The sequence below is a fragment of the Tasmannia lanceolata genome, unplaced genomic scaffold (assembly GCF_043159265.1).
Source record: "Tasmannia lanceolata isolate RefF3 unplaced genomic scaffold, GAP_Taslan_0.1 ptg000002l, whole genome shotgun sequence".
NCBI classification, from domain to species: domain Eukaryota; kingdom Viridiplantae; phylum Streptophyta; class Magnoliopsida; order Canellales; family Winteraceae; genus Tasmannia; species Tasmannia lanceolata.
In genome coordinates this window covers 54,857,939-54,882,968 of record NW_027518679.1, presented here as the reverse complement: position 1 = coordinate 54,882,968, position 25,030 = coordinate 54,857,939, and the positions used below count along the sequence as shown (strand labels likewise).

The 25,030-nt window shown below is 37.9% G+C and overlaps 1 protein-coding gene and 1 non-coding gene across 3 annotated transcripts; both read right to left on the bottom strand.

Moving 5' to 3' along the window:
* Positions 1 to 2,200: 2,200 nt before the first annotated feature.
* Positions 2,201 to 15,321, bottom strand: LOC143879394 (protein TOPLESS-RELATED PROTEIN 2-like). Of its 2 annotated transcripts, none has more exons than XM_077381760.1 (26): positions 15,168 to 15,321; positions 14,232 to 14,358; positions 13,948 to 14,127; positions 13,741 to 13,854; positions 13,510 to 13,668; positions 12,914 to 13,091; positions 12,705 to 12,831; positions 12,476 to 12,585; positions 12,212 to 12,350; positions 11,971 to 12,080; positions 11,758 to 11,827; positions 11,549 to 11,622; positions 11,363 to 11,458; positions 11,178 to 11,273; positions 10,875 to 11,002; positions 9,787 to 10,021; positions 9,543 to 9,710; positions 9,317 to 9,424; positions 9,100 to 9,234; positions 6,385 to 6,495; positions 6,112 to 6,294; positions 5,845 to 5,973; positions 5,196 to 5,291; positions 4,697 to 4,882; positions 3,671 to 3,843; positions 2,201 to 2,755 (listed from the first exon to the last, which is right to left on the bottom strand). In XM_077381760.1, the coding sequence occupies exons 2-26, from the start codon at positions 14,309 to 14,311 to the stop codon at positions 2,515 to 2,517; spliced, it is 3,426 nt and encodes a 1,141-aa protein (XP_077237875.1). In that variant the 5' UTR covers positions 14,312 to 14,358; positions 15,168 to 15,321; the 3' UTR covers positions 2,201 to 2,514. The 2 variants fall into 2 exon arrangements, with proteins under 2 accessions (XP_077237875.1, XP_077237884.1); XM_077381769.1 differs by having other exon boundaries at positions 11,187 to 11,273.
* Positions 15,322 to 24,279: 8,958 nt separating this feature from the next.
* On the bottom strand, positions 24,280 to 24,350 carry TRNAG-GCC (transfer RNA glycine (anticodon GCC)). Its single transcript has one exon. It is a non-coding gene; the product is annotated as a tRNA-Gly (tRNA).
* Between the last annotated feature and the right edge of the window lie 680 nt (positions 24,351 to 25,030).

Here is a 25,030-nt window from a genome sequence, read left to right as displayed (position 1 = left end):
GAAGTGTTGCATATTAGAAAACATTACCCCAACCGTTAACTGCTCAAACTGAAGATCATTAGCATCTACATCATGGGCCACAACAAACATCCCATATGCTTCCACTGGCCAACTACTGTCAGTCGGAACCGGTTGACAACCCCCTCTGATAGGAGAACTCCCTCTCATAGGCTGAGCGCATGGACTAACACCGATCTTTCCATGATCGTCATCGTCATCCTCCTCCTCCTCATCATCATCGTAATCATCATTACTACCATCGTCATTATTATCATCATTTCTTTCTTCTAAATCTAAATCCCTCACACAGAAACAATCTTCAAAAACATTACTGAAGTCCATTTCAACATCTACCACATTTTGGAAGTCATCGATACCTTCAGTAACATGATTGGCATGCAAATCACTTGCCAATGTTTCATTTAAGTCAATTTGAGATCTGCATAGTTCCGCAATATATAATCAGGTTCGATCCATATCATTAATTCATAAATTGAAATATGAAAGTCTTGAAAGATTACCAAAGAACTACAATACCTTAGACCGGGTTCTGCTGGAGGACATCCGATCTCTTCACTTACATATTTCCGATCAAATTAGCTTTCGTAGTCTTTTTGCAAGTCCACTTCAAAACGCAGATGTTTTTGGGACAGAATCGAAGTAGAAGGAATACTACGATTAAGAAAGTTTACTAGTACAAAGATTGTTTGGGGGAAGCATTAACGAATTCAAAGAATTAATATCATTGTCAATTATGCTCTTCGCTATGTATATCATCACAGAATTAAAAATGTATCTGTCAAACATCCTCAACATTATTTGGAGGACATCATCATCATCGACGTCAATTAAAGTGACTATATATGAATCGACAACATATCGACATTTTATCGATAGTAAAACCTGCCTTTCTATAACACAAATTCTTCTTTGGATTGCAGCTTTAAATTCGTCGAAATTGATTCCGCGGCTGACCGATAACAATGTCTTCTTCCCCCCGACATATTCCCAAGAAACATCATCCTTCAAATCTCCATCACAGTGTAAAAGAAGAGAAACCATTGTTTCGAACATTTTTCTAAAATTGTAAACATGGGTTCTAAACAGAGTTTATCAAGTCATTGAAAGGGGTTATCAAGTTGTTGCTAAAAGGGCCTTTTCATCTCTCTTTGAGGGGTATTCAAGTGTACACAATGGGTTATCAAATTCTTTGTTTGGAGGGCTTGCAAGTCAGTACACAAGGTGTTCTAAGGGATTATCAGGTAATGGGGGTTTCAAGTCTATACAGAGGGTTCTGTAAAGGATTATCAAGTAGTAAATTAAGGATTTTCAACTCTCTATAAAGGGGTTTTCAAGTATTTAAAAGGGGAATTACCAAAAATGTACAAGGGCTTTTCAACCCTCTCCAAGTGGGTTACCAAGCCTCTCCGGGGTGTATCAACTGTCAAAACAGGTTTATCAAGTAAATAAATGGGGGTACCCAACAACAGATAAGGGATTATCAAGTGTAAAAAATTGTGATTCATGCACAAAAGGGTTTACATAAACCATCTATATTCGGGTCATCAAACACTAGTAGCAACTTTATTAGCAGGGTACCAACTCTAGAAGCGGTTCAACTCACTTGTACCAACTCTATAACAACGGTTATAGAGATAATAGAAGCACAAGCCCTAAGTCACCATTTTTAAAAGGGTTATAAGACAGAGTTATCAAACACAATAAAAAGGGTTATCACACACAATAAAGACAGGATTCAGACACAATAACACTTATTAAAGACATTAATGGAAGCACAAACCCTAAGAGAGCAGATAAGCTATACTAACTTTACTTACACTATGTGAGTTTCAGGCGTTAATGGGAAAATCTGCAGGAGATTGACAGTAAAATTTGGTAAGTGAAAAGTTAGAGAGAAGAATTTCTACTCTAACTTGTTCTTTTTGTCATGAGGGGTATTTAGGCAAAAGGCATGTAAGAAAAAGGTGTTTTGACCTCCGTTCACAAGCTTTTAAAAGAGTGTCACCCACCCACAATTTTCCCATTTTCGTGTCACCCATTAACAATTTTTCCTGTATGTTTTGCTTAAATCACATGATAGTACAATGCTTGTGCTCACTCACTTTTTATAAAAATGACCAAGTGAGGGAAAAGCATGAAACATATCTCATAAGTTTCAGGAAACCATTGGAAGCAGAGCTACACGGCAAAAGCAAAACAGTCACTGCTTTTAGTACTTCTACTAACAGCATTAACAGATGGAACCTTTTTCGGATAGGGATCCTTTTAAGGCTTAAAAAGAAACCAACTGCTCACTGTCTTTTTTAGCATTAACAACTGAGAGAACCATGTCTCCTATAAACCAAGCATCTCTAAGGAGAAAATAGGGGGGGGGGGGAACTAGACTCCTACAAAGTAGAATGAAATGAGAAGGTAAATGACAGAAAAAACTTTCCAGCGGGAAAATATATACAGAGGCTTCATCTGCATGGTGTCAAATGAAAAAGGTGGCGATCACTTCTGCACCCTTGATGGCACCGGTTTCTTAGCTTCTTCTATATGGAGTTTCAGATCCTGTAACTGTTTGATGGGGATAGAAGGAAGAGACCCATTGTCTTGAGGCGGAGGAGCACCCCATTTCAGATCCATGTCCAAGGGCTCAATCACATGTACAACACCGTCACTCATGCCCAGAGCAATCTGGTTGGGTTCAGATGGGTGAGCCGCGATCACCAAAGGATAGCTAGAACTGTTGCTGCAAAATTCAACACAATCCCAAGGATTTGATCAGTGTCAAAATAGATATTCATCAACAGAAAGATTTTTTGAAAAAATATTGATATTTTTAGGAGCCATTCAAACACACACACAATGCAACCTTCCCCCCATAAGAATTCTTTTCACATGTCTCTCACCCTAAAAAGAACTCCTTGCATTGCTCTACTCCTCTCTCACCATGTCACCATCAGAGTTTCTTTTTCACACATAGCCCTGGCATGTGCGTGCATTGTTGCGTGACTCCTTAGTAGTGATGACTATAAAAAGAAATCATCCTCAACCACTATGGCGAAAGTAATTTACTAAATTCAAAATAAAGATTAGGGAGCTAAAATCTACACTAGCTCAATTTTGAACTACAATTGTCTGGCACACTTCCCAACAAGCTACTAAAAACCAATAAGAGCAGAGCAGAGCAGAGGAGTACTGATTCCAAAACGAGGGAGGGGGGATATTGTTTCCAAATGTTTTTTTAAGTATTTGGAAGCATTTCCAATTGTTTCCAATTGTTTTTTCAGTTCCTGTAACATAGTGTCTGGCGTAAATTTGAGTAAATTGTGTGACCTTAAGAAGTGTCAATCCAAAACCTGCAATCACCGCTAACAGTTTCATTTGTTCCAGTACTAAAACACACCAACAACATTTAAGCCCTATTCGTTTCAGATTTGTGGCAACCGATTGTCACCCTCCAATCCGATAATTGGACTCAAAATTACATTAATTTTGAGTCCAATAATCAGATTGGGGGGTTGGGGGTGACAAACTGACAATCGGATGTGATAATCCCAAACGAACAGGGCATTAGCGTGCATACCTAGAAACGGAAGGGGTATATAAGTAATCACCGCTATTTTGAGCACTAAAACACATTGACAACATTTAAAGTGCATACCTAGCAATAGAAGGCGATACATAAGCAGAGGGTGCTATCTGACATCGGAGCCTCAAGCTGTCCGCATCAAAGACTCCCACAGCGCTATCACAGAACCCAGTGTATACCAGCAGACCATCACATGAGTAAACTGCGCTTGAGATGGGAGCAGAGAGGGTATCTCTAGGCGACCACTGTACAAGGAAAAAACCTATAAGGAAACTGCACACTAGTTCCATAGGAAACAGGGCCAAAATAATCAGTTATACCAGAAAATGATAGAAATGAACTCCATGTCCATCAAATGACCACCGGTCAGCAGTATAGCAGAAACATTAAGGGGCCGTTTGGATACGCGGATTTTAGAATCTTGAATTTCCTCAAAATTGTAGATGGGAGACAAGAGAAGAAAGAGACCAGCCGTCGTTTTCTGATTTCTTGCTCTTATTTCTGACAGCAAGAGAGCAGGCGATCATCCTGTGTTTCCAGGTTTTAGAAATCTCAAGATGGGGAAGATATTTCTAAAACCTAGATTTCATACTTAAACTCCAAGAAACGCTGTCAGGACAGCATACGGCAGCTTGATCATGAACCCTCTTTTACACTGTTTTCAAACTAAAACCTGGATTCTAAAATCCATGTATCCAAACGGCCCCTAAATATTAGGAAGATTCACAGTTGGTAAATGAACAAAGATCCTTTCATGTGATTTGCATAGACACTATAGTCGATAAAAAAATTTCCCCCATGTCTAGAAATATTTAAAATTCCATTCCCATCTCTGATTTCTTGCTGACACCACTATTCTTTCTCTTTTTTTCATCTTTATCATTTGTTACAGAAAGGTCGGAAATCATATCCAGATCCTCAAGTCCTGACAATATAGCACTTGTCAATTAAAATCATGATACAACATCCAAAATACAATTATATCCATTTTCTTGGGTGCGAGTTCGACTACTTTGAAGTGAGAATGATCTGTCCAAACATGAATTGAGAATGATGAAAGCAGTTCGACTACTTTGATATGTAAAGGAAAGAACTTACTGAACGCAAGCAATCGAGCTTGCCATCATAGACAGCAATTTGACTTTCATGGACCACTAAGAGATGTTCTTGGTCATTGTGGAACTGAACTTTGGTTTCTCCCACTAATGGAGCTGGCCGACCGGCCGGTGCTTCTATTAATCTTGCTTTTTTCTTCACCCACCCATCAATGCTCCATACACATAGCTGCAATTAAGTCCATTGGAAAATAGAATTAGGGCACACATAAAGACAGACAATGCGCAGTAGGTCCACAAGGAAAAAGACACCAGTATTTTTCCATTTTATATTTTCCTCTTTTTTTTTTGAATGATTTTTTATATTTTTCTGTAATAACATCTATTGATAAAATTAAAGAGGTTAAGACAAATCAGAAAGCTTTCCATTTTCTTTAAGCTGGAACTGATCATACTGCCGGTTATTATTAATCACTGCTCCCATGGTTACCAAATATTGTAACTTAAAAAATGCTAAAACATTCGTTTTGTCAGTCACTTACCTGTGCATCAGCCCCTGAAGAGACCAACACATTCATGGACTGGGAAAATGCAAGGCCAGTGATTCGCTTTTGATGGCCCCTGAGCTTGATTTTAACCTGCCAACATGCAAAGGAGTTGAATATTAAGGTGGAAGACCTAAGTAACCGATAGCCAATGAGAATGAACAATAATTCCGGTTTTACTTAAGTTTGACATCCCAATTGTCCATGGATGGCCACCAAAATAACAGGACTTCTCTGATAATTATAATTACTATTTTGACCTCAATTCTGCTAACAAGTTAACCGACACTTCCCGTTATAATAAATTACAAAATGTAACGATTTCTACAAGGTATACTCCACTCCAACCTGGGAAGACCACCTCATGTCCGCTTCTAACAGCGAGCATGTTAGTGAAGACCGTGGTATCTACAGTTTGGATGGTACATGCGACTTCCAACCACAATGCATAAACAAAAATGACATCGAGTAGTGGCTCATATGAATATTGTGCAAGGATAAGAAATGACCATGACACTGTCATGTTAATGACTTGTGAAAGGTCAAGATATTTTATCAGGTTTGAATGATCAGATATACAGCAAATCTTAGAAATCATGTACAAATAAGGCAATATCTGTCTATATATGAATACAAAAGGCATCACCTCGTCAATCCTGACATTGTATATTTGAATAGTAGAATCATCCATCCCTATGGCAATGATATTATTATCTTGTGGGCAGAATGCCAGAAAGGTGGCCACAGGAGACGGTGGCATGAAAGTCGTCATGACCTGAAACAAGTTGGATAATGTCAGAATGGAATCTCCATTCGGAAGCAAACATATGACATTGAAACAAATGAAAATTTAACCAAGGAAACAAATTTTCATAGCATCAAACTTGTGAAATGGGAGACAACAAATATAGACCTTAAACGTCATCATGTTGAACAAAGAAACCTTCCCCCCAGATGCAGAAATGACATATGAGTCATTCTTAGACAAGGCCATACATGCAGCTGATTCTTCAGCTTGGTTGGCTTCACTTGTGTCATTAGTCATGAGTCTTCCAGTGGTAGGTTGCCATAACTGAGGCTGGATTGACAGAGTAGACTGAAAAACACAAAGGAAAGATTGGAATTATAAAAAAGGTGACATGAATAAATTATTTCAATTTTAACTGTATAAATGACAAAATCTAACCTTTCCAGAGGGGTTCCGATCAGTACGATGCCATTTCCACAACTTATGGACTGCATTGGAGAACAGGGCTAACACTGCTAGCCCAGAGTTGGTGTATATCAGCCGTACAACCTGGCAACAAGAGATATGAGAATGACAATTCTATAACCGGACAAATAACACGCTATCGAGAGTTACAAAAATGATTTTTTTTTTTTTGAAGAAGAGTTACAAAAATGTTAAAAAGGGATGGAGTGAAAAATGAAAACTGGACAAAAACGAACTTCTAGGCAAATCAAACAAAGTTTTCAAAACAGAACTGATGAGGCCAAGCCAGGCCAATTTGATCGGAATTAGCCATATTCTAAGTCTTGTCAGATTAAGTTGTCCCTAATTAGTGAAAATTGAATCAACTGGACAGTTTAATGGCTGAACTGTTCGACACCTTTCCATACAGGGCAGTTAATTTGTACAGATAAAAAAACACGCCGAAGAAAGAGGTCTCATCGAGATTTTCTCTTGATTACTTGACCAACATTCCAAAATTGAGTTGGAATTTTGGAAAACTATTAAATTAATGGATTGCATGACAAATTTTATGGTGAAGCAAATTAGAAAATTGTAAAATTTTAATTAGTTTTTTGAAGCTTTATTATTATTATTTTTTGAATGGTTTGAACTTTGAAGCTTTATTATATTAGAATTCCAATTCTAACTTACAGCTTAAAACCTAACCAACTCCCACCATTTCCTGCCTCATTCCATCCCATTTGCACCAGGTAAGTTTTGCCTGAAGAAGCATTTAAAAAGATAGTTTCATTTCTCTACTTTTCGTCATTTTTATATATTTTTTTCTTAAATTTCACTTTATTTTAAAATTATTTATTTGACTTCAGAATTCAACCTAATTTGAAGCATAACCAAATCGGAACCGCAACTAATTCTGGCTCGACCACCTGGTTGGTTTATAAAAAAATGTAATCAACCGGTGTCCATCATAATACCTGGAATGAGATATTTAATCCAAAAATCAGAAGTTATTTTCCAAAACAAGTGCTTGTAGAAAATAAGATAAAGATTAATAATAAAAATAATGCCCGTGAATAACTATGAAAGAATTGAAAATGATATACGCTCCTTGTTTGGAACATAGTTACCAGAAACTTCCTAATTGTAGGGGAAGCTCATTTTGGAAGCTAAGTTATTCTCGCTTCCCAAATTTAAGGTAAATGTGCTTCATACTTGCTTTACAAATGCTTACTACTCGTTTTCTATTTTGGTGATCATTCTTTCCTAGAAGAGTCCCAAGCCAGGACAAAGGACGGTTGGCATCAAGTTGGCAGCCGGCCGTAAAGTTTGCCACTTTTCCTATGAAATGAATTCTATAAAAATATATTCTTGCCTAGAAGAGTGTTTTTTTCCCTTTTGATAATGCTGAAACAAAGTGTCTAAAAATGTATTTAAAACTTAAAAACACATTATATATTTTCAAATGCTTCATACTTGCTTTACAAATTCTTCCTACTCGTTTTCTATTTTGGTGATTATTCTTTTCTAGAAGAGTTTTTTTCCTTTTGATAATGCTGGAGGAGCGTGTCTAAAAAAGAGTCGTATTTAAAAGTTAAAAACACATTATTTATTTTCAAATGAAAGTAATATAGATTTTTTTTTTCCAAAACTTCACATTAAATCTACATGCATAAAACATGTAAACCTATACATCCATAAAACATGTAACTATAATCACTTGCAAAGTCTTATTTACTACATGTAATCCTTAACTACATTAACCCAAACCTTCTATAACCCTACTTTTTTCCATAGGCTTCTAGTTTGCTTCCAATGAGGCTTATTACATGCTTAATGTTGACTTTCAATGATGCTTGTCACATGCTTCCACTTTACTTTCTTTAGATTTTGATACTGACACACGTCTCTTTAATTCAAGCTTCTCAAAATCGGTTGTTGAGGACTTTGTAACAGCCAGTGAGAAAAGTGTAGAATATAGGAGTCATATACTCAGTTGTAAACCGGTGACTCGATTTCTTAATTTTATGACCCGTGCCTCGTAAAAGTTTTTGACAAGAACAGAAATTTAGTTGGAAAAAAAATATAATTATATATCAAAAGATGAAGCATGTAAAAAATATAAGCCAATATAGCACATAGATAAAGCACTAAGTCAAAAATATAAATAACTATATGCTTGTGACTTGCATGCACACAAAATATTAAGTTCTAAGTTCCAACGTCCAATTTTCAACAGAGGCAAGTCACTCATGCGACTCGCCTCGAAAGCCTAGCAACTCGACTTGACTCGGGAGTTGACTCGTACGGCTCGTAAGAGTTTGACAACTATGCGAGTCACTCATGCGACTCGACTCGAAAGCCCAGAGACCGACTCGACTCGGGAGTTGACTCGTACGACTATTTAGAGTTTGACAACCATGCATATACTAACTCCCATATGAAAAGAATATGATTTCAAGACATATTTTACATTTTTTTGGTAGGTAAGTTTGGATTAAACCTGTAATGTCAAGGATGAGAAACAAAGTCTCAACTAATTGAGCTACAAGCCCAACCCCCATATTTAACATTTTACAACCAAAAAAGTCCTCCTAAAACAATTAAGAACCTCATGTCTTCCTCCCAAAAGAGTCTTGATGGCTTTAAATTAGCTTACGAGGCATACTTAGCTGAATCAGACTCCTAACATCCAATTCTAAAGCATACCTTGCCAGTTGTCAAGGGGTCGGGTAACTGTAGAGTTTTGAGCTGAGTTGAATCAACAATATCATCCAATTTCCGGGTCTTAATTTTATCAGCATCTTGTTTAACATTGGCCATCCTGTTGTCGTCAATAGCAACCTGCAATTTCATTAACCAATGTAATCTAACACAACTGCATATTATTGTTTAACATGTAAGTGTAAAGCATAACAGCTCTTACTAAGCTATTCATAGATACTGTTGGTGGCATTCTATCAGATCGGTCAAAGGTGGGAGCTAGAGGAGCAAAAACACTTGTCACAGCAGTCAGTGGATTAGCAATAGGAGGCTGCACAATCATGCACCAAAAAGCATGTTTAGACAAGAACCACGGATGCACGATATTGAAGTTACATTGAACAAAATTTACCTCCATAAGAAAATTAAGCGTGGGAATGAACAATTACCTTTGTGTTCATTGGATCAAGAGGGCCTCGAGTCCCCTCAAATATCCTGCTCTCCAGCATCCTCATCAAAAGTTGCCCATCAGTGTTTGCTAAGATTTTGATTCCATTGTCACTTGTTGTAACTGCCAGCAATGATCCCTCTTTGTTGAATCTCAGCCGAGGGGTCCCCTGCAACGTGAAGGAAGAGAACAATTAAACAATCTATAATTCTAAAAGCAAGTCAACTTGAGTGAGTTGCACTAACCGGCAATCCACCATCTGCATCTACAGTGGTTAATATATTAATTTTATCCATGTCCCAAAACTTAATCTGAAATTCATCACCAGCGGCTAAGAAGCGGTTCCCGGTTGTGTCAAACTGTACAAGACCTAACGAACGTTTCTTAAGACCAGAGTATGTCCTTTTGATGGCTCCTTCACTCTCATTCCACTCAACTAAGTGGGAGTCACCATCTTTACTTGTTCCACATGAGAAGAGCCTATAGGAATATGTAAATACTATAATGATAAGAATATGCAGAACAAATTAGTTCTTCCTATATGTCTTATGAATTTGAGAATAATTCAAAGAACTATAACAATTCAAAGAATAATTCAAAATGTAATATTACTTGTTCCACATGAGCCTGCTGGCAGCTTTTTGGGAATTGTAATATTATATATATATATATATATATATATATATATGAGAAAAGTGTTCCTGCGCAGCTGTGCAGGGAGCTAGCTCCCTGCGCATAAGTGGCTTATAAAGCCTCCAATTGGTCACTTTTTGTGGACCGCAAAGGTGGACCAATGGGAGGCTTTTTAAGCCACTTAAGCGCAGGGACACTCTCTCTCTCTCTCTCTCTCTCTCTCTCTCTCTCTCTCTCTCTATATATATATATATATATATATATATATATATATATATATGACATTAACACAAACATGTTTTGATAATATGTGCGAACTCAACCAATTGCTACAATTCCCAAAAAGCTGTTAGCAGCCTTTGAAAGCTGGTTAAAGCATATGCGACAAGCTGAGATTGTGGCCTATCATCAAAACATAGTTGTGTCTATATCATTTGCTTACATAAAAGTACCTACCCTATTTATACTCGCTAGCCCAGATAAGCTATCTGAGCTCTCCCTCAGACATGTATATATATATATATATATATATATATATATATATATATATATATATATATATATATATATATATATATACTTGCTCGCTCATATGTGTGTGTCTGTGTAAATAATTGTAGCAATCAGTAACAGAAAACATCAACGACAAAGTATTTATCCAACAATAAAAATATGTAATTTTAAGGCTCATAAACTTCACCTAGTTCCATCTGCACTATATGCCATTGTGGTGCACCAAAGTCCAGGAGCATCATAATCTACTCTATATCCCAAGCAATCATAGAGCCATGCTTTAATTTTTCCAGCAGTATCAGTGGAGAAAATAAACTGCAGACAAAGCTAAAGTGAGATAGTTGTATAAAATTGGCAATTATTGTGAAGTACAATGTAGAAGCTGCCACTCCATATCCACCACGTGCCAAAGATGATCTACTGCTACAATGTCATACTTTCAATAAATTATCTAACAATAACACAAGTAATCATGGAAAAGAAGAGGTACAGGGATCGCCTCTTTATGGTGGGGGCAGACAGAATATACAGGAGCTTCATGGCCTTCAAATATATGTTGCCTTCGTCCAGATACAGCTTCCCAAACCTGCATTTATATAATTACGTACATCGGGACAAGATCAACTTCCTTCGTGTATCTCCAAAACCAAATATGTAAGATTTCGAGGTAGTTACCTTAATTGTCTTGTCATCACCACATGTGATGATGCACAGTTGCTTGTTAGGATGAGAAAAGGCAATATCATTTACCCCACCAATATGAGCATCGATCTATATCAGGTACCACCATATACAAGGAGTCAACAAATTATACTTTGAGTTTCTATCAACACAACAAAATATTCATATCTCTGAAGCTACCTCCAAATGCTGTCTTAACCCTCCTGTTGGATCGTAAGTGTATATCTGAACGATATGCTTGGAAAATGCAACACCTAGATAAAAATATAGCAAAGTATAACTATGAGAAAGACAAATCTTATCACGGGAGACATGAATCTACCGTGCAATAAATAAAAGAATCACAATAAAAAAAACAACGTAAAAGTGACGCAAACTTTTATATGTACCAATTATAGATCCATCTGGTCCCCATATACATCGATTGACAGATATTGTGGCATCTTTCATCAGCGTTTTCTGGAAATTAAATCAGGATTAATTACTTAAACTGTTTGCCAAGACATCATAGCAGTTGCGTCAATAAGATTCACTTCAACCACTATGACGTTATTCCACAAACATAAGAAGCTATTTTCCATGCAAAGTCAAAGAGACCGTACCTTTAGTGGCATCGAACAAGCTGAGACATCCCAAACCTTAAATGTTCTATCGGCTAGCCTTTCTCGAGAACCAATTTCCCATATCCCAATGTCACCAACATTTGTTCCAACTAAAATATAATATGGAAGACAATAACAAAGCTCAGCATAGTAGACAATAGAAGTGTTTGCAATCCAAAAATAAGGAAACGAGTGTACAAAAATAGGAAATAATGGCAAAGGAAATCATACGAGTAACTACCTAGAAGAATTGTTTGTTGTTGTGGATGGAAATCCATGCTCATGACACTTGAACCCTGGTTAAGAGAGCGCACAACAGTTTTTGGAAGATCATCTTGCGAATAGATCTTAGGCGGATGTGATGCACCAGAGAATGACACCTAAACAAACCATGTTAGAACATGTTGGTTATATAGGAACAAAAAGATAAACACTGAGCAACCAACATCCCAAAAAGAAAGCCAGCTAATATCTATTTCTCAAATATGTTTATATCCTTTCGCACCTCATCAGATTGGACAGTGTGGATGCACTTCATCAAGTGTTCAGAGTCAGCTGATTGATAATCCATCCCATCATAACCTGTAGGCGTTCTTGGGTGTTTCAAAAATGCAGCTGCAGGCATTCCAGATACTACAGTTTTAAGCTAACAATCTTTCCGAAGCGATTTTAGAAGTTTCATTTAGCCACAGCTGAAATAAGACTGAAATAAGACCTGTGCAAAAGAGGCTCACCTGCATTGGGTGGGTAAACAAGACCAGGGGGGTCCGCTGCTATACCAGCATGTGGTAAAGAAGAATTAGTGCCTGACATCCGTCCTCCAATAGCACTAAGGGATGGAGAAACAACCGGTTGAGATGACTGCATGGTGAGGAAGTTTGATATGAGTAAATGCTCCGTAAGAACCATAATTATGCATGAAAGTTGGACCCAATTCTCTTACATTATTAGCACCAATCGGAGTAAATGCCCCAGCCATAGGAATGGGTCCTACAAGGGGGTTGTTGGTGGGAGGCGGAACACGAGCCCCGTTGCTGGGAGCACAATTGTGATCGGTAAAAAGTGTTTTGATATCAGGGTATGGGCGAGGATTCTTGCAAAGCTGATGCTGCCAATTAAGACTGAAAATGCCAAACCAAATGGTTGAGTAACATGTCCAATTAAAGAAAAGCAAAGGCTTTAAAAAGATAGAAATCTGGACTTGTACTGTAAAAATTTTAAGAACTCCGGTGCTGCTGCAAATTTCATGACATCAGTCCATTAAAAATTTGTTCCCAGAACTTCTGTTGCACATGTGATGATAAGGGTGTGATGGGAATCTAGCAATAACCAATTAAATACATGATACTAATGTTCTGGGCTTCCATTTCGACAAGATGTAGTGTAAAACTATAAATACCCCAATGGGTCCATAAACACAGTTCTAGATATTGCTCCAAAAATAATAGTAGACACAGTTCTCAACTCAACTCAACAGAGCCTTTGTCCCAAACTAGTTGTGTTGGCAATAGTAGACACAGTTAAGTTAAAAAAAAAAACCTTTGGTTAATTAAAGTTCGCAGTCGTGATGTTTTGAAGGGCGGAAATGTAAGCTTGTCACGGAACAATGGATTCTCTTCAATAAGCTTTTTAAGTTCCAAGAACATGATATTCCGGGCAGATTTCGTATCCCCATACTTGGAGAGCTGCTCATTTTCCCTACATACAATAAGAACAAAATGCATTAACTTCCAGTTACATAGGTATCAAAAAGAACCCGGTAGTGACCACCTGAAATTTTCCAGAGTAAGCAACTGGGCCATCTCCTTGAAAAGTTCTTCATTGAAGGGGGCAAAAACCTTGAGATCCTTCACAAGAATTTCCTTAGCTTTTGCCTGGTCATTTCTGAAAAAACAAAACAAAAATCACAGATATAATACTCAGAATGTCATCAAGAACAAATTCAAAACGGAAAAAAAAAAAAAAAACAGAACCCACCTATCAAGAGCTTCAAGATACTTTTGTTTTCTTATCTCAAAAAATATTTTCATTGAGTATCGGTTGTCTTCAACCTTAGTGAACCCACATAAATACCGTTCAACTTCGTCCCATTCACCCGCCTGAACTTGATCCTCAAAGTATTTCATATTGAAGAAAAAACCCGACTCTTGTTCCAACCTAAATTTCACATCGAGCCGCCACATAAGCAAAAGTGCAAAGCAGAGCAATGATAGTCTAATAACTTGTTTGACACAAAAACAGATGAAAAGAGAGGGACTTACTTATGGACTGTTTCCTTAAACTTCTCTTCATCCAAGAACTGTAAGATTAGGAAAACAAGTTCCCTGCTCAAGGACGACATATTTCCGGGTGCCCCTAATCGCTCCAGCGCAAATATCTGATATCAAACTAAAGAGAAAAACACAGAAAAACAAAATTAGTAACCAAAGGACACAATCCTTTCCCCCAACTTCGATACAGAACCGTCAATTAAACAACTCCAACCGAAATTTCCTTCAACCCTAGCCACCGAAACAGCGAAAATACCAAACCCTAACGTGCACAACTAGTACTTAAAAAGGCCCTTCTCCCTCTACAAACCTCAAAGCCTCTCTGTAAAAAACAAGTACGTCAACGATCTAAGTCAAAAACCTCATTTGTTTCAGAGAAAATGCCAAAGATCTGGGTGCAAAACAGTCCAAAACCTCTTAATCCTCTGCGAAAACCCTATTCGTAGCCTAACCTCCAAACTACTAGTAAAAACCCTAATTTGGAGACTGACCTCCAAACTATTAGTAAAAACCCTAATTTGGAGCCTGACCTCCAAACTACTTGCAAAAACCCTAATTTGGAGCCTGAACTCCAAACTACTAGTAAAAACCCTAATTTGGAGACTGACCTCCAAACCATTAGTAAAAACCCTAATTTGGAGCCTGAACTCCAAACTACTAGTAAAAACCCTAATTTGGAGCCTGGTCGTACCAAGATCCGGCTATAAAACCAGAGTAATACCAGAAATCCTGCAAAAGAAAGTCGAAAAAGGCTACTCTAAATGATCGATGGCCAAACTTAATTCACAAATCTTTCTCTTCTTCTAAATACTACAGAGCTTTCGATCTGAAGATACAGAGAACTACAAAACGGAAAAGAAAATATAATAAGAGGTGATTTGGAGAGAGAGAGAGAGAGAGAGAGAGAGAGAGAGAGAGAAGCCTTACGAGAAACGATTTCTAGGGTTTCTTTGCTCTTTTTCCACCTCTGTTTCTCGTCTTCCTCTCAACTCTCTCTTTCTTCTTCTTTCGTGCCTTCTTATAAGTTATAAGGGAGATGATATTTTCACCCCCTCTCCAGCACGCATTCGCCCCTTATGACGGGAAAAGGGGGGGCAGCTTTAACGCTTTTTTACGTCAAGCCACGTTGAAAGAGGGGCGAATTCGTTCTGCAGGGGGGTGAAAATATCATCTCCCTTTTATAACCCTATCAACCCCCATTTGTCACGCACTCGCTTTTACTGACCTCTGTGATTAGGTTTTTAATCCTAACCCACCCCTCGGGTTACTTTAACCAACCAAACTACTCACCGCCTCTCTAACACTTGCAGGATTACCATTTTATCCTTACCCCCTTACGAAATTACCCTTTACTTTTCTGGTTTTTAATTTCTTCTTGACCACTTTAAACCAGCCGAACTACTCAAATTCCTTCTTACGACTCTCTACCTTCGCTTTCAAAAATTAGAAACGGGCATCCCTGTCTTTCAAGAAAACTAATAGGGCAGTTCCGTAATTTCATTCCAATGATTTAGGCACCACGTCATCCATCCTCGTGCACATTTATTCTATCCTTTTCCTTTTGTTTTTCGTGCACATTCACTCCCTCTTTTCCATCTTTATCTTTTCTCAAAGATTCGTTTCAGTTTTCAAAAAAGAAGAAAAGAGAAATGACAAATTCGCTAGGATAATGCGCACCACTTGGCATGATTGACGTTAAAAAGTATTGGAAGACTTGAAGTCCGCCGCATATCCAGATACCCTGCCTTCAATATGGTGCGAATTATCCTCCACCGGGTGCAATTTATCATCCCACAAAAAAGAACCTTAGATATTATCAACCAATCAACCAGTCAATTCATTTTCTTGTGTAGCGAGAGATAAGCCAACGGACTTATCAACCTCCATAAGTAGAAGAACTTTTCTAACATTTATCTCTCTGTCCACCTTCTAATTTTGTAGACTGACGGTCAGATCGGACGGCCTCGATTCCCACCCCAGGTGTCAAATTGGCACCTGCCGGTAGAGGGATCATGTTACACTGACACGCGTCAGTCTGAACTTATAAAGGACGATCGCAATTGCAAAAAGTAAGGATTAAAGAAAACAAAGGAAAGGACATAGAAAGCGACAAATATTATAAAATTAATTTATCGGGTATTTTTCTCTTGATTTCTCATCTTATGGACTTAAAAGTGAGACAATTAACGTGTTTCATCCTACGCCAAACTTCTTTTGTCTTTTTCTCCTGGTCTTGAGTCTTGACGCTGTGATCTTCTCTCCAATATATCATCACCATATAACTCGTTTCCGATAAATTGATGAAATTTTGTTGAGTAATGGATCGTGATGTGTGCCTACACGTCAGTTATCAATGGCCACTAAGTCAGCATTTTTCTTGTCCAATTAGCTTTAGCCACGTAAACCTTTACATTTAAAATTAAACAGAAGCGGGTGTCAAGGAAAGTGACTATGTTGACGCCCCACAGGTGTCAAGGATGCTTTTTGTCTTTTTCGTAGACTCGCTTTCCTCTTTTAAATTCCTTATTATCGTGTGGAGAGAGAGAGAGGGAGTTAAATTACATAAATACCCTTGGTGTTTAACCTGCCTACTGTTTCTTGATCAGTCTCATTGGTTGACTACAATTCAATGGTTATGATGAAACCATCTCAAATTTTATCAATCTATATTTTTCTCTAAAGATTCCAATACAGATAAGCCAGCAACTTTGAAACCTAGTCCAAAACTAAAACCTAATTATTGGAGTAAAAATTATTGGAGTAAAACCTAAAATTTTGTCTAATAATTATTGGAGTAAAACCTAAAATTCTCTTCAATTTTGTCTAATAATTACTTTTGGAGTAAACTCAATTCTCAAAATCCAAAACTAGGTGGGGTCGTGCACAACTCAACTCAATTAAGCCTTTGTCCCAAACTAGTTGGTGTCAGCTAATGAATCCTTTAGAAAATGGCGTCGGTTAATGAATCCTTTAGAAAATTTTCATGAAGAAGGTGAGTAGGTCATGCACGAGTGATTATAGTTTTAAATCCGTGTAGAATGCTCCTATTTGCTCTCTATTTTACCAAGTCTCGTGCTACAAAAGTGCCCTTGAGTTTTTCTCCTTGGGAATAGAAATCTTTGGATAAGCTTGAGAGGGTGGGAATGAGGGGATTATGAAAGGCTCCTAAAAAACATGAAAATAAAAAACTAATTTTTAAGTATAGATAATTTTTTCACTATTTTTAGGAATTGGTGATGCTCTCTCCACCGCCACCAGCTCAAGTCTCTCCCTTTCTTTTCTCTTTCACCTCTCTCACACTGTCACATACTTTCTCAATTCTCACACACTTTGGGCCAACAAATTTTCAATGAAATAATTTTTCACGGTTGTCAAACATGGCTTTTGTGTTGCAGCCACGAGATTGTGGGTTCATGCCTTCTTACCTGCCAAAAAAAGAGAGATCATTCTTTTTATGGGAAAGGTGTCAAGGGCATTTTTGTCATCTAAAATGTCATTGTTGACAGTTAAATCACTTTAAAAAGAGACAAACTTGTCAACTTTTGAAAAGAAGTTACGAAGTAAAACGCTTCTTTCTCTTGGTGACTTAGTGAAGAAGGATACCCATGTAACGAGAGCAAAAAAAACAAAAGATAGGAAAAAAGAGATAGAAGTATAGAACCGAACAAGATTCTCTCCTTGGCCTTCATCCTAACTATTGTTGCCCCATGTTGTCCTTGATTCATATGAAAATTGATGCTGGTCGAATCTGTACCTGCGTGTGAGCGGTCCAGATCAGCGATCCTTCTTCCGAGGGGTATCCGTTCGATCTGTATCCTGCACCCACAAACAAAGGTTAAGGATCACCCGAAGTCGGAACTGCGGGGGGACCTTTTGGCAGTCAAGTCGGACCGAGGCACTAAGAGGAAAGGAGAACTAGAATGTAAAAGAGCGGTGGCGCACCTAGTTGGGTTTCTTACCCTAATCCTGGAATACAAAAGGTTTTCTGTGTTTTCCTCGTTTCCCATGAGACCATGGAAGTGTCTTTGAATGGAGGGGTGTCCCCCCTTTGTATAGGCCGGAGTTTCGGTATCCTAGGCGCGATGTTATGGTGATGTGGACCATGTATATCGCTGGAGATGCGTGGCAGTACATGCATGTACGATTTTGGAAGATGATTCAACAGGATGGGAGATCTGGTGGTGACAGATTGGCAGCTGGTTGCAGCTGACTTTAATATGGCGGAGCAAAGATTAAGGGCAGATCTTGGCGATGTCAGTTTCATGAAGGTGCTATATGGCTCAGGAAAGAGGATTGGAGGTTAGTTGGGGTCAGGCTTGGCCTCTGAGATGGCCGGGTGATTCGGCGGAGGGCGTGGTGCCACACGTCATGATCCCAGGGTGTGTGTGTGTGTGTGTGTGTGTGTGTGTGTGTGTGTGTGTGTGTTTTTTGTTTTTTTTTTTTGGGGGGGGGGAGGAGGGGGGGTGTCTTCGTCTGCTGATCTGGTGTTGCATTTCACGCGTTGTTGGCTAGATTTGGTGCCACACGGCGTGGTTAAATTTCATACCTATCAAAAAACAAGGAGATCTGTTTGGATGTGCCTGATATAGAGGTAGAAGGAAAGGAAAACAGATTCTCTTTGAAAGGAGGGTTGAACAATAACAATAATTTTTATACGGTGTAAACCCATATAGTCCAGTACTGTACAGCCCACACCATAGGATGATCCAAACCGTCCATTTGATGGGCTACAATGTAAATAGGTTGTGCTCCAAAAATCATTTCCATAGGATGATTCTAGCCCTCTGATCCATTGACCAACTGCATATTATGGAAACCTCTATAGATCGGAGGGTTGGGATCATCCTATGGAAATAATTTTTGGGGCACAATTAACCTATTTACGTTTTGGCCCATCAAATGGATGGTTTGGATCATCTTATGGTGTGAGCCGTACAATACTTTTTGAAAAAGAGTAATACTAAAGAGACTGACTGTAATAACCGGTAAAAAAAATATATATATATATATATATACAAATAAATAAAAATGGCCTCATAGGTGGGTAATCATTGGTCATTACTCATTTTTTCCCGAGTTAATGGGGCATGAGGACATCTGGCATAATGGGGCGTACGCGATTCGAACCCAACGCTGAGTGAGGATTGAACGGCTTCCTACCACTAAACCACCGTCCCAGATGTCAACTAAAAATGAGTACATACTTACACATATAAAAAAAAAAATTACCAATAGTCACTATTCATAATTACTATTCACAATAGTCACTATGCAAGATTACTATGCAGAAATACTACGTAAGATTACTATGCAGAAATACTATGCAAGTTCACTATTGAGATAAACTATTCAAAATTACTATTCACAGTAGGACCCACCGAGTACTATTCACAAGCGGGTCCCACCAACAGCGGGTCCCACATAAGCGGGCCCCACACAAGCGGGTCCCACAACAAGCAGGACCCACAAATAGCGGGTCCCACCAACAGCGGGTCCCACATAAGCGGGCCCCACACAAGCGGGTCCCACAACAAGCAGGACCCACAAATAGCGGGACCCAACTCCAGCGGGACCCATCACTAGTGGGAACCACTACCAGAAGGACACACCGCAACCACTTTCATTAACTCATTGATTAAGCGGGTCACTCCACAACCACTATCATTAATGAGTAGTTGTGAATTTAAGACGGTAGTTGAAAAAAATACCTATAAATAGAGGAAGAGAAGAAGAAGAAAAATAAAAGGAAAGAGAGAGAAAAAAGAGAACGAGAAAGAAGAAAGAGTAAGAGAGAGAGGAAAAAAAGAGAAAGAGGAGAAGAAAAAGGAAATCCACTTCATCACTACCAAGGTAAGTCTTTCATATAGATAGTTAAAGTATTTAATATGGTTGGTTCTACCACCTATGTAAATAATAGGATAAAGCATGCATAAGAGGCGATAACTCGCTATAGATTATGCAAGTTTTATCATCTTATTTGAACGGTGAAATGCTAGCATAGTAATCGTAAAGTAAACTTTAATCAAAGAAATGCGAACTGCTGAGCATAGTAGCCCATCTTATTTTAACGGTGAAATGCTAGCATAGTAACCGTAAAGTAAACTTTAATCAAAGAAAGGCGAACTGTTGCGCATAGTAGCCAAGAAATAAACTAAATCAAAGAATGGTGAACTGCTGAGCATAGTAACATGTGAGGTCCACATGAATAGTAACATGTGGGGTCCACATGAATAGTAACATATGGGGTCCATATGAATAGTGCATGCTGGGCCCCATGATTTTTAAAATTTAATAGAAATAACACTGAACACAGGGAACATTATTTTAGACATAGATGGACATTACCTGGACAGAAAGGACACTGCCTTAAAACATGAATTTGATAAAATTAGAATAAATTTACAGGTTATCCACTCCAAGGTGTAAGCTCAAACAAACCTGTGATCGGAAAGCTAGATGTAAGGGTTTCTTATCTTCTAATTCTTTTTTTGTTATATTTGATGTAAGGGTTCCCTATCTTTTGATTCTCTTTTTGCTAAACTTGATGTAAGGGTTTTCTTCCATTGATTCTCTTTTATGTAAGAGTTTTCTCCATTGATTATCTTTTGATATACTGGATGAGAATATTTCATATTCTTTGATTCTCTTTATACGCAATTGCTATAAGAGTTTCTATCCTTCTAAACTGATGAGAATCCAAGGGGGATCCTTTCTTTCAGACCCCATTCCTTTCAGATAAATGATTCTATTTTGTATCCTCGAAATTTGTTTCCGTGAGATATGTTTATGTTTAGGGTTTATCTTGTGATACCCTAATTCTGAATATGGACTGAGTTATGATATGATGACGGGTGGACGCGTTATAGTCCTCCATGTGCACGTGGGTAAAGACGACTCTAGAGAGTGTAAATCTATAGGATTATGAGCCGAGATATAGCTATGAATGGGCCGAGATATGGCTATGAATGAAAGCATCTATGCTTAATGAAGTCTATATAAGTTTTCTCTATACGTTTGGAAAGTATGTTGTGCTTATTCTTTCTTTCCATGTTTATAATGTGAGATGTCTTATCTGCAAAATATCATGTTCTTATGAGCTTGACAATTCTACGTCACTTGTTGTTTATACCCTACTGGGCTATTTGAGCTCACCCCTTTTTCCTTGTTTTATTGTTCCAATCCCCAGGTGAAGTATAGATGAAAGATGATGAATGCTAGAGTTGAATGCAGAACTGTTCTAAAGGACAAATATGTTTTAAATATGTATCAACTATGTCTTGAATTAAGATGTAATAAGTTAGACCTAATTTCTGTAAACCCTCTAAACGTAGTTGTTGTATTTGAGATCTTGGGAATAATGAAAGTTTTTAAGAAAGATGATGTAATATTCTTCTACGCACCGAGTTGGTATTTCTCCAAAAATCTGGGGCGTTACACCGACCGGGAAGGGGAATGAACAAACAAATGGGGTTCGCCACAACATCAAAGTGGCATAAGCCCGGCCCTTAGGCATAGGAAAATCTGTAAAATGTAAACTTATTTTGCACACTTCTTCCATCGGTCCTACTCTCGGTCTCCATATCATTTTCATCTGAAAAATACTAAACTATATAGACTAATACCATATAAAATCTCCAATAAAAAACAGTTTGCTTTTGGAAAATTTACAGCCGACAAAAATGGTCATGTGAATAGTAAATGGAAACAAACAATGCTAAAAAGGAAAGTATTTACTTTTACTTAAATTTTCGTTAAGTGATATGTGATTATGTGCGCCCCTTTTTTGTACTCGGGACAACCCCTCTAGTGTAAAAGAGTAGTTATAAATACACTATCAGGGGTTATCCCAAGTATATCACTTCCCTAATTTTCCCTATTTTTGGTGAGCATATTAATTTATATGGATGGCAGATATTCGACAGTTGCCTCTTGTGCAACGGGCAATGGTTGCCGTGGTTTTGTTTTTATGTTCGTATTTTCGTTTAAAATGGGCATAAAATTTGCTTTACACTCATTTTACGTCGGAAGAAATGGAGAAAAGGAGGCTTATGATTCTCATTTGCTAGTTGTTCTAGAACCGCCTAGGATTTTTATAATTCTGTTCTCTCTTCTCCTTTTATTCTCACATTTGCAATTTTTTCATTAATTCTTTTATTATTATCTAAAGAAGGTAGTGTGATGTAGTTTGCATGTGCCTTTCCCACACGGGATTGGCTAGGCAATTTCGTGGAAAGACATTTCACGGCTCACTTTTGCAGGAGAGGACAGCTACCTCCTAGTAGATTTCGTCTTACTCATTTAATTCATCTGAGGTGTCTGTTCTCTCCTGCAAAAGTGAGTTGTACGTGAAATCGAGGATAAAAATGTGGGTGGTTGGATTTCAATTGTAGTGAAGGCTTATTTTGGTGGTGATGTTGTGTGATTGATAGCTTAGAGAACTATTAAGTTGATTGCCAGGCGATTTCGTGCAATTTTTTTTTTTTTTTTGCAGACATTTATTATTTGTGTAATATGGGGTGACTTGATTGCTAGGGAATGGTCTATGATTTCTGTGTGTTATCCTTGTTTTTTACAGTTTATAAGTTTCAGCTTTTGTAGAAGGGATGGTTGGTTCCGAAATTTCTTAGTTATTAGTTGATTTCTTCTTTCATTCTTATAATTTTTTTTATTGGGTAAATGTTTTCTAATCATTTTCCCTAGAATTTTTCATAGGCTCTGTTTGGTTAGATGAGATTTTAGTAGAAGTAGTAGTCAACAAGGAGGTGACAAGGGTGGAATATGTGTAGACTTGTCTGAGAAGATTAGAGGGAATTTTGGGGAATTTTGGTAGTGTGTTTGGTTAGATGTCAAAGCATGTGGGAGAATGGAGGGGTGTCATTAACAAAATAAATAGTAGAAGAGAGAGAAAGAGAGAAAAAAGTAATGATTACACATGGCATTTCATATTCTACTCTTCTCCCCTCTAAATTTTACCAAAAACAAGGTTTGGCATTGGAAAAGTAGGGGAGGGGACAATCCCGCCACATAGGCGCCACCTAAGCCAAAAGCTAATGTTGGACAAAATTAGATGTTGTCCAGTAGGGTCTGATATATGGCTTGATTGAATCCAGAAATTAGAAATGTAAATAAATCAGTACTTAGCTTTTGTAGAAAACGTTTATGTAAAACAGATCGAGAAGAAGAAGGCTGAGTCGTGCCACTGGTCACTCTCCTTAAGAATCGTATCCGCCCCCTACCGGTGCAAACCGGGATCCGCGAACCGATGCTCCAAGATAAAACAGCCAAAGTTGGCTCCAGTCCACGTGCACTCGCTGACTGGTCCACCCAGAATCACCGTAGAACTGTGCTCATATCAGAACGGAGGAAAGGAAGAAGACAAGCAGAAACTTTGATGTTTTTTTCTGTAAAAAACTATATCCTCCAATGGTGCTGTTCTCTTCTTTTTATAGATGAGAATATGACTGTTGGAGGATAATTAATCACCATTAAAAGACCAAAACGTTTCTCTTTTAATCACCATTAAAAGACAAAAAACGTTTATCTCTTAATCACCATTAAAAGACAAAAAACGTTTCTCTTTTAATCACCATTAAAAGACAAATAAACGTTTCTCTCTTAATCACCATTAAAAGACAAAAACGGTTTTGGTTTTAAAAACACACCACAAGCACACTCACCAAGGTCTTGGGTTCAAGTCCCCACATATGCAAAAGTCTTTTGCCTTAAAACAAGAGAGGGAAACATAATTTGAATCTTCCCTCCAAATTTTTTTTAAACAAAAAGAAAAAGCATCTTTGACTTTTCAAATCTTTTTATTATTTTGTTTTAAAAATTCTAACAGCTAATAATTATGTCTCTTCCATGTCTAGAAGTCCAATGGGATTTGAGCTAAAAAATGACAACCAAACAACATTTGGTATTTCATATTCCTAGAAATGCTCAGCCGTCTTCCCTACTTTTTGCAACCAAACAGAGCCATAGAAACGGATGTTTTGTTTCTAAAAATTTAATTGGTTTTATAAAATGAGAAACAAAAATATGCACCAGCCGGGAATCGAACCCGGGTCTGTACCGTGGCAGGGTACTATTCTACCACTAGACCACTGGTGCCCAATATGGTATTTTGTAGCTACTTATATTATATTATACATATTATTTGTGTAACTTTTATCATTGCAAACGAGGGTGGTATGTGTTTATGAGATTTTACATTGTGCGTGGTCGTATAGTCCAGTATTTTTCATACAGCCCCCTCCATAGGATGATATAAACTGTCCGTTTGTTCAGCCACAGCTTAAATAAGTTGTGCCTCAAAAATCACTACTATGCGTTAATCCTAACCCGCTGATTAATAGAGACCTATGGAAATGTCTTTCACTCTTTTCTTCCCCTCTCCTCTTAGTCTTTTCTCTAGCGCTCCTTCACCATTGAGTAAGGTGATATTTTATGGAAAAAAAATTCACAGTTGCCCGACATTTATTTAATTTAGAGGCTTTCTTTTCCTTGTTTCTCTGTCTTTTCTGCCTCTCTGCTCTCTGAGTCTTTCCTCTTGCCCCTCCTTCACCATTGGGTAAGTAATATTCTATGGAAAAAAAATCAAAATTGCCAAGAGTATGGGTACAGCCCACACATAGGATGATCCAAACCATCCATTTGTTAGGTCACAATGTAAGTAGGTTGCGCCCCAAAAATCATTTCCATAGGATGATTGTAATCCTCTAATCTATAAAATTTACATAATGTGGACGCCTTCTATAGATCAGAGGGCTAGGATCATCCTACGGAAATGA

What these genes read in the sequence shown, in the direction of transcription:
- LOC143879394 (XM_077381760.1), bottom strand. Translation starts at nt 14,311, where the DNA reads ATGTCGTCCTTGAGCAGGGAACTTGTTTTCCTAATCTTACAGTTCTTG. An exon ending in CTCCGATTGGTGCTAATAAT is followed by an intron (nt 12,832 to 12,913) that starts GTAAGAGAATTG and finishes CTCACCATGCAG; the next exon opens with TCATCTCAACCGGTTGTTTC. An exon ending in CTTGTTCGATGCCACTAAAG is followed by an intron (nt 11,828 to 11,970) that starts GTACGGTCTCTT and finishes TTTAATTTCCAG; the next exon opens with AAAACGCTGATGAAAGATGC.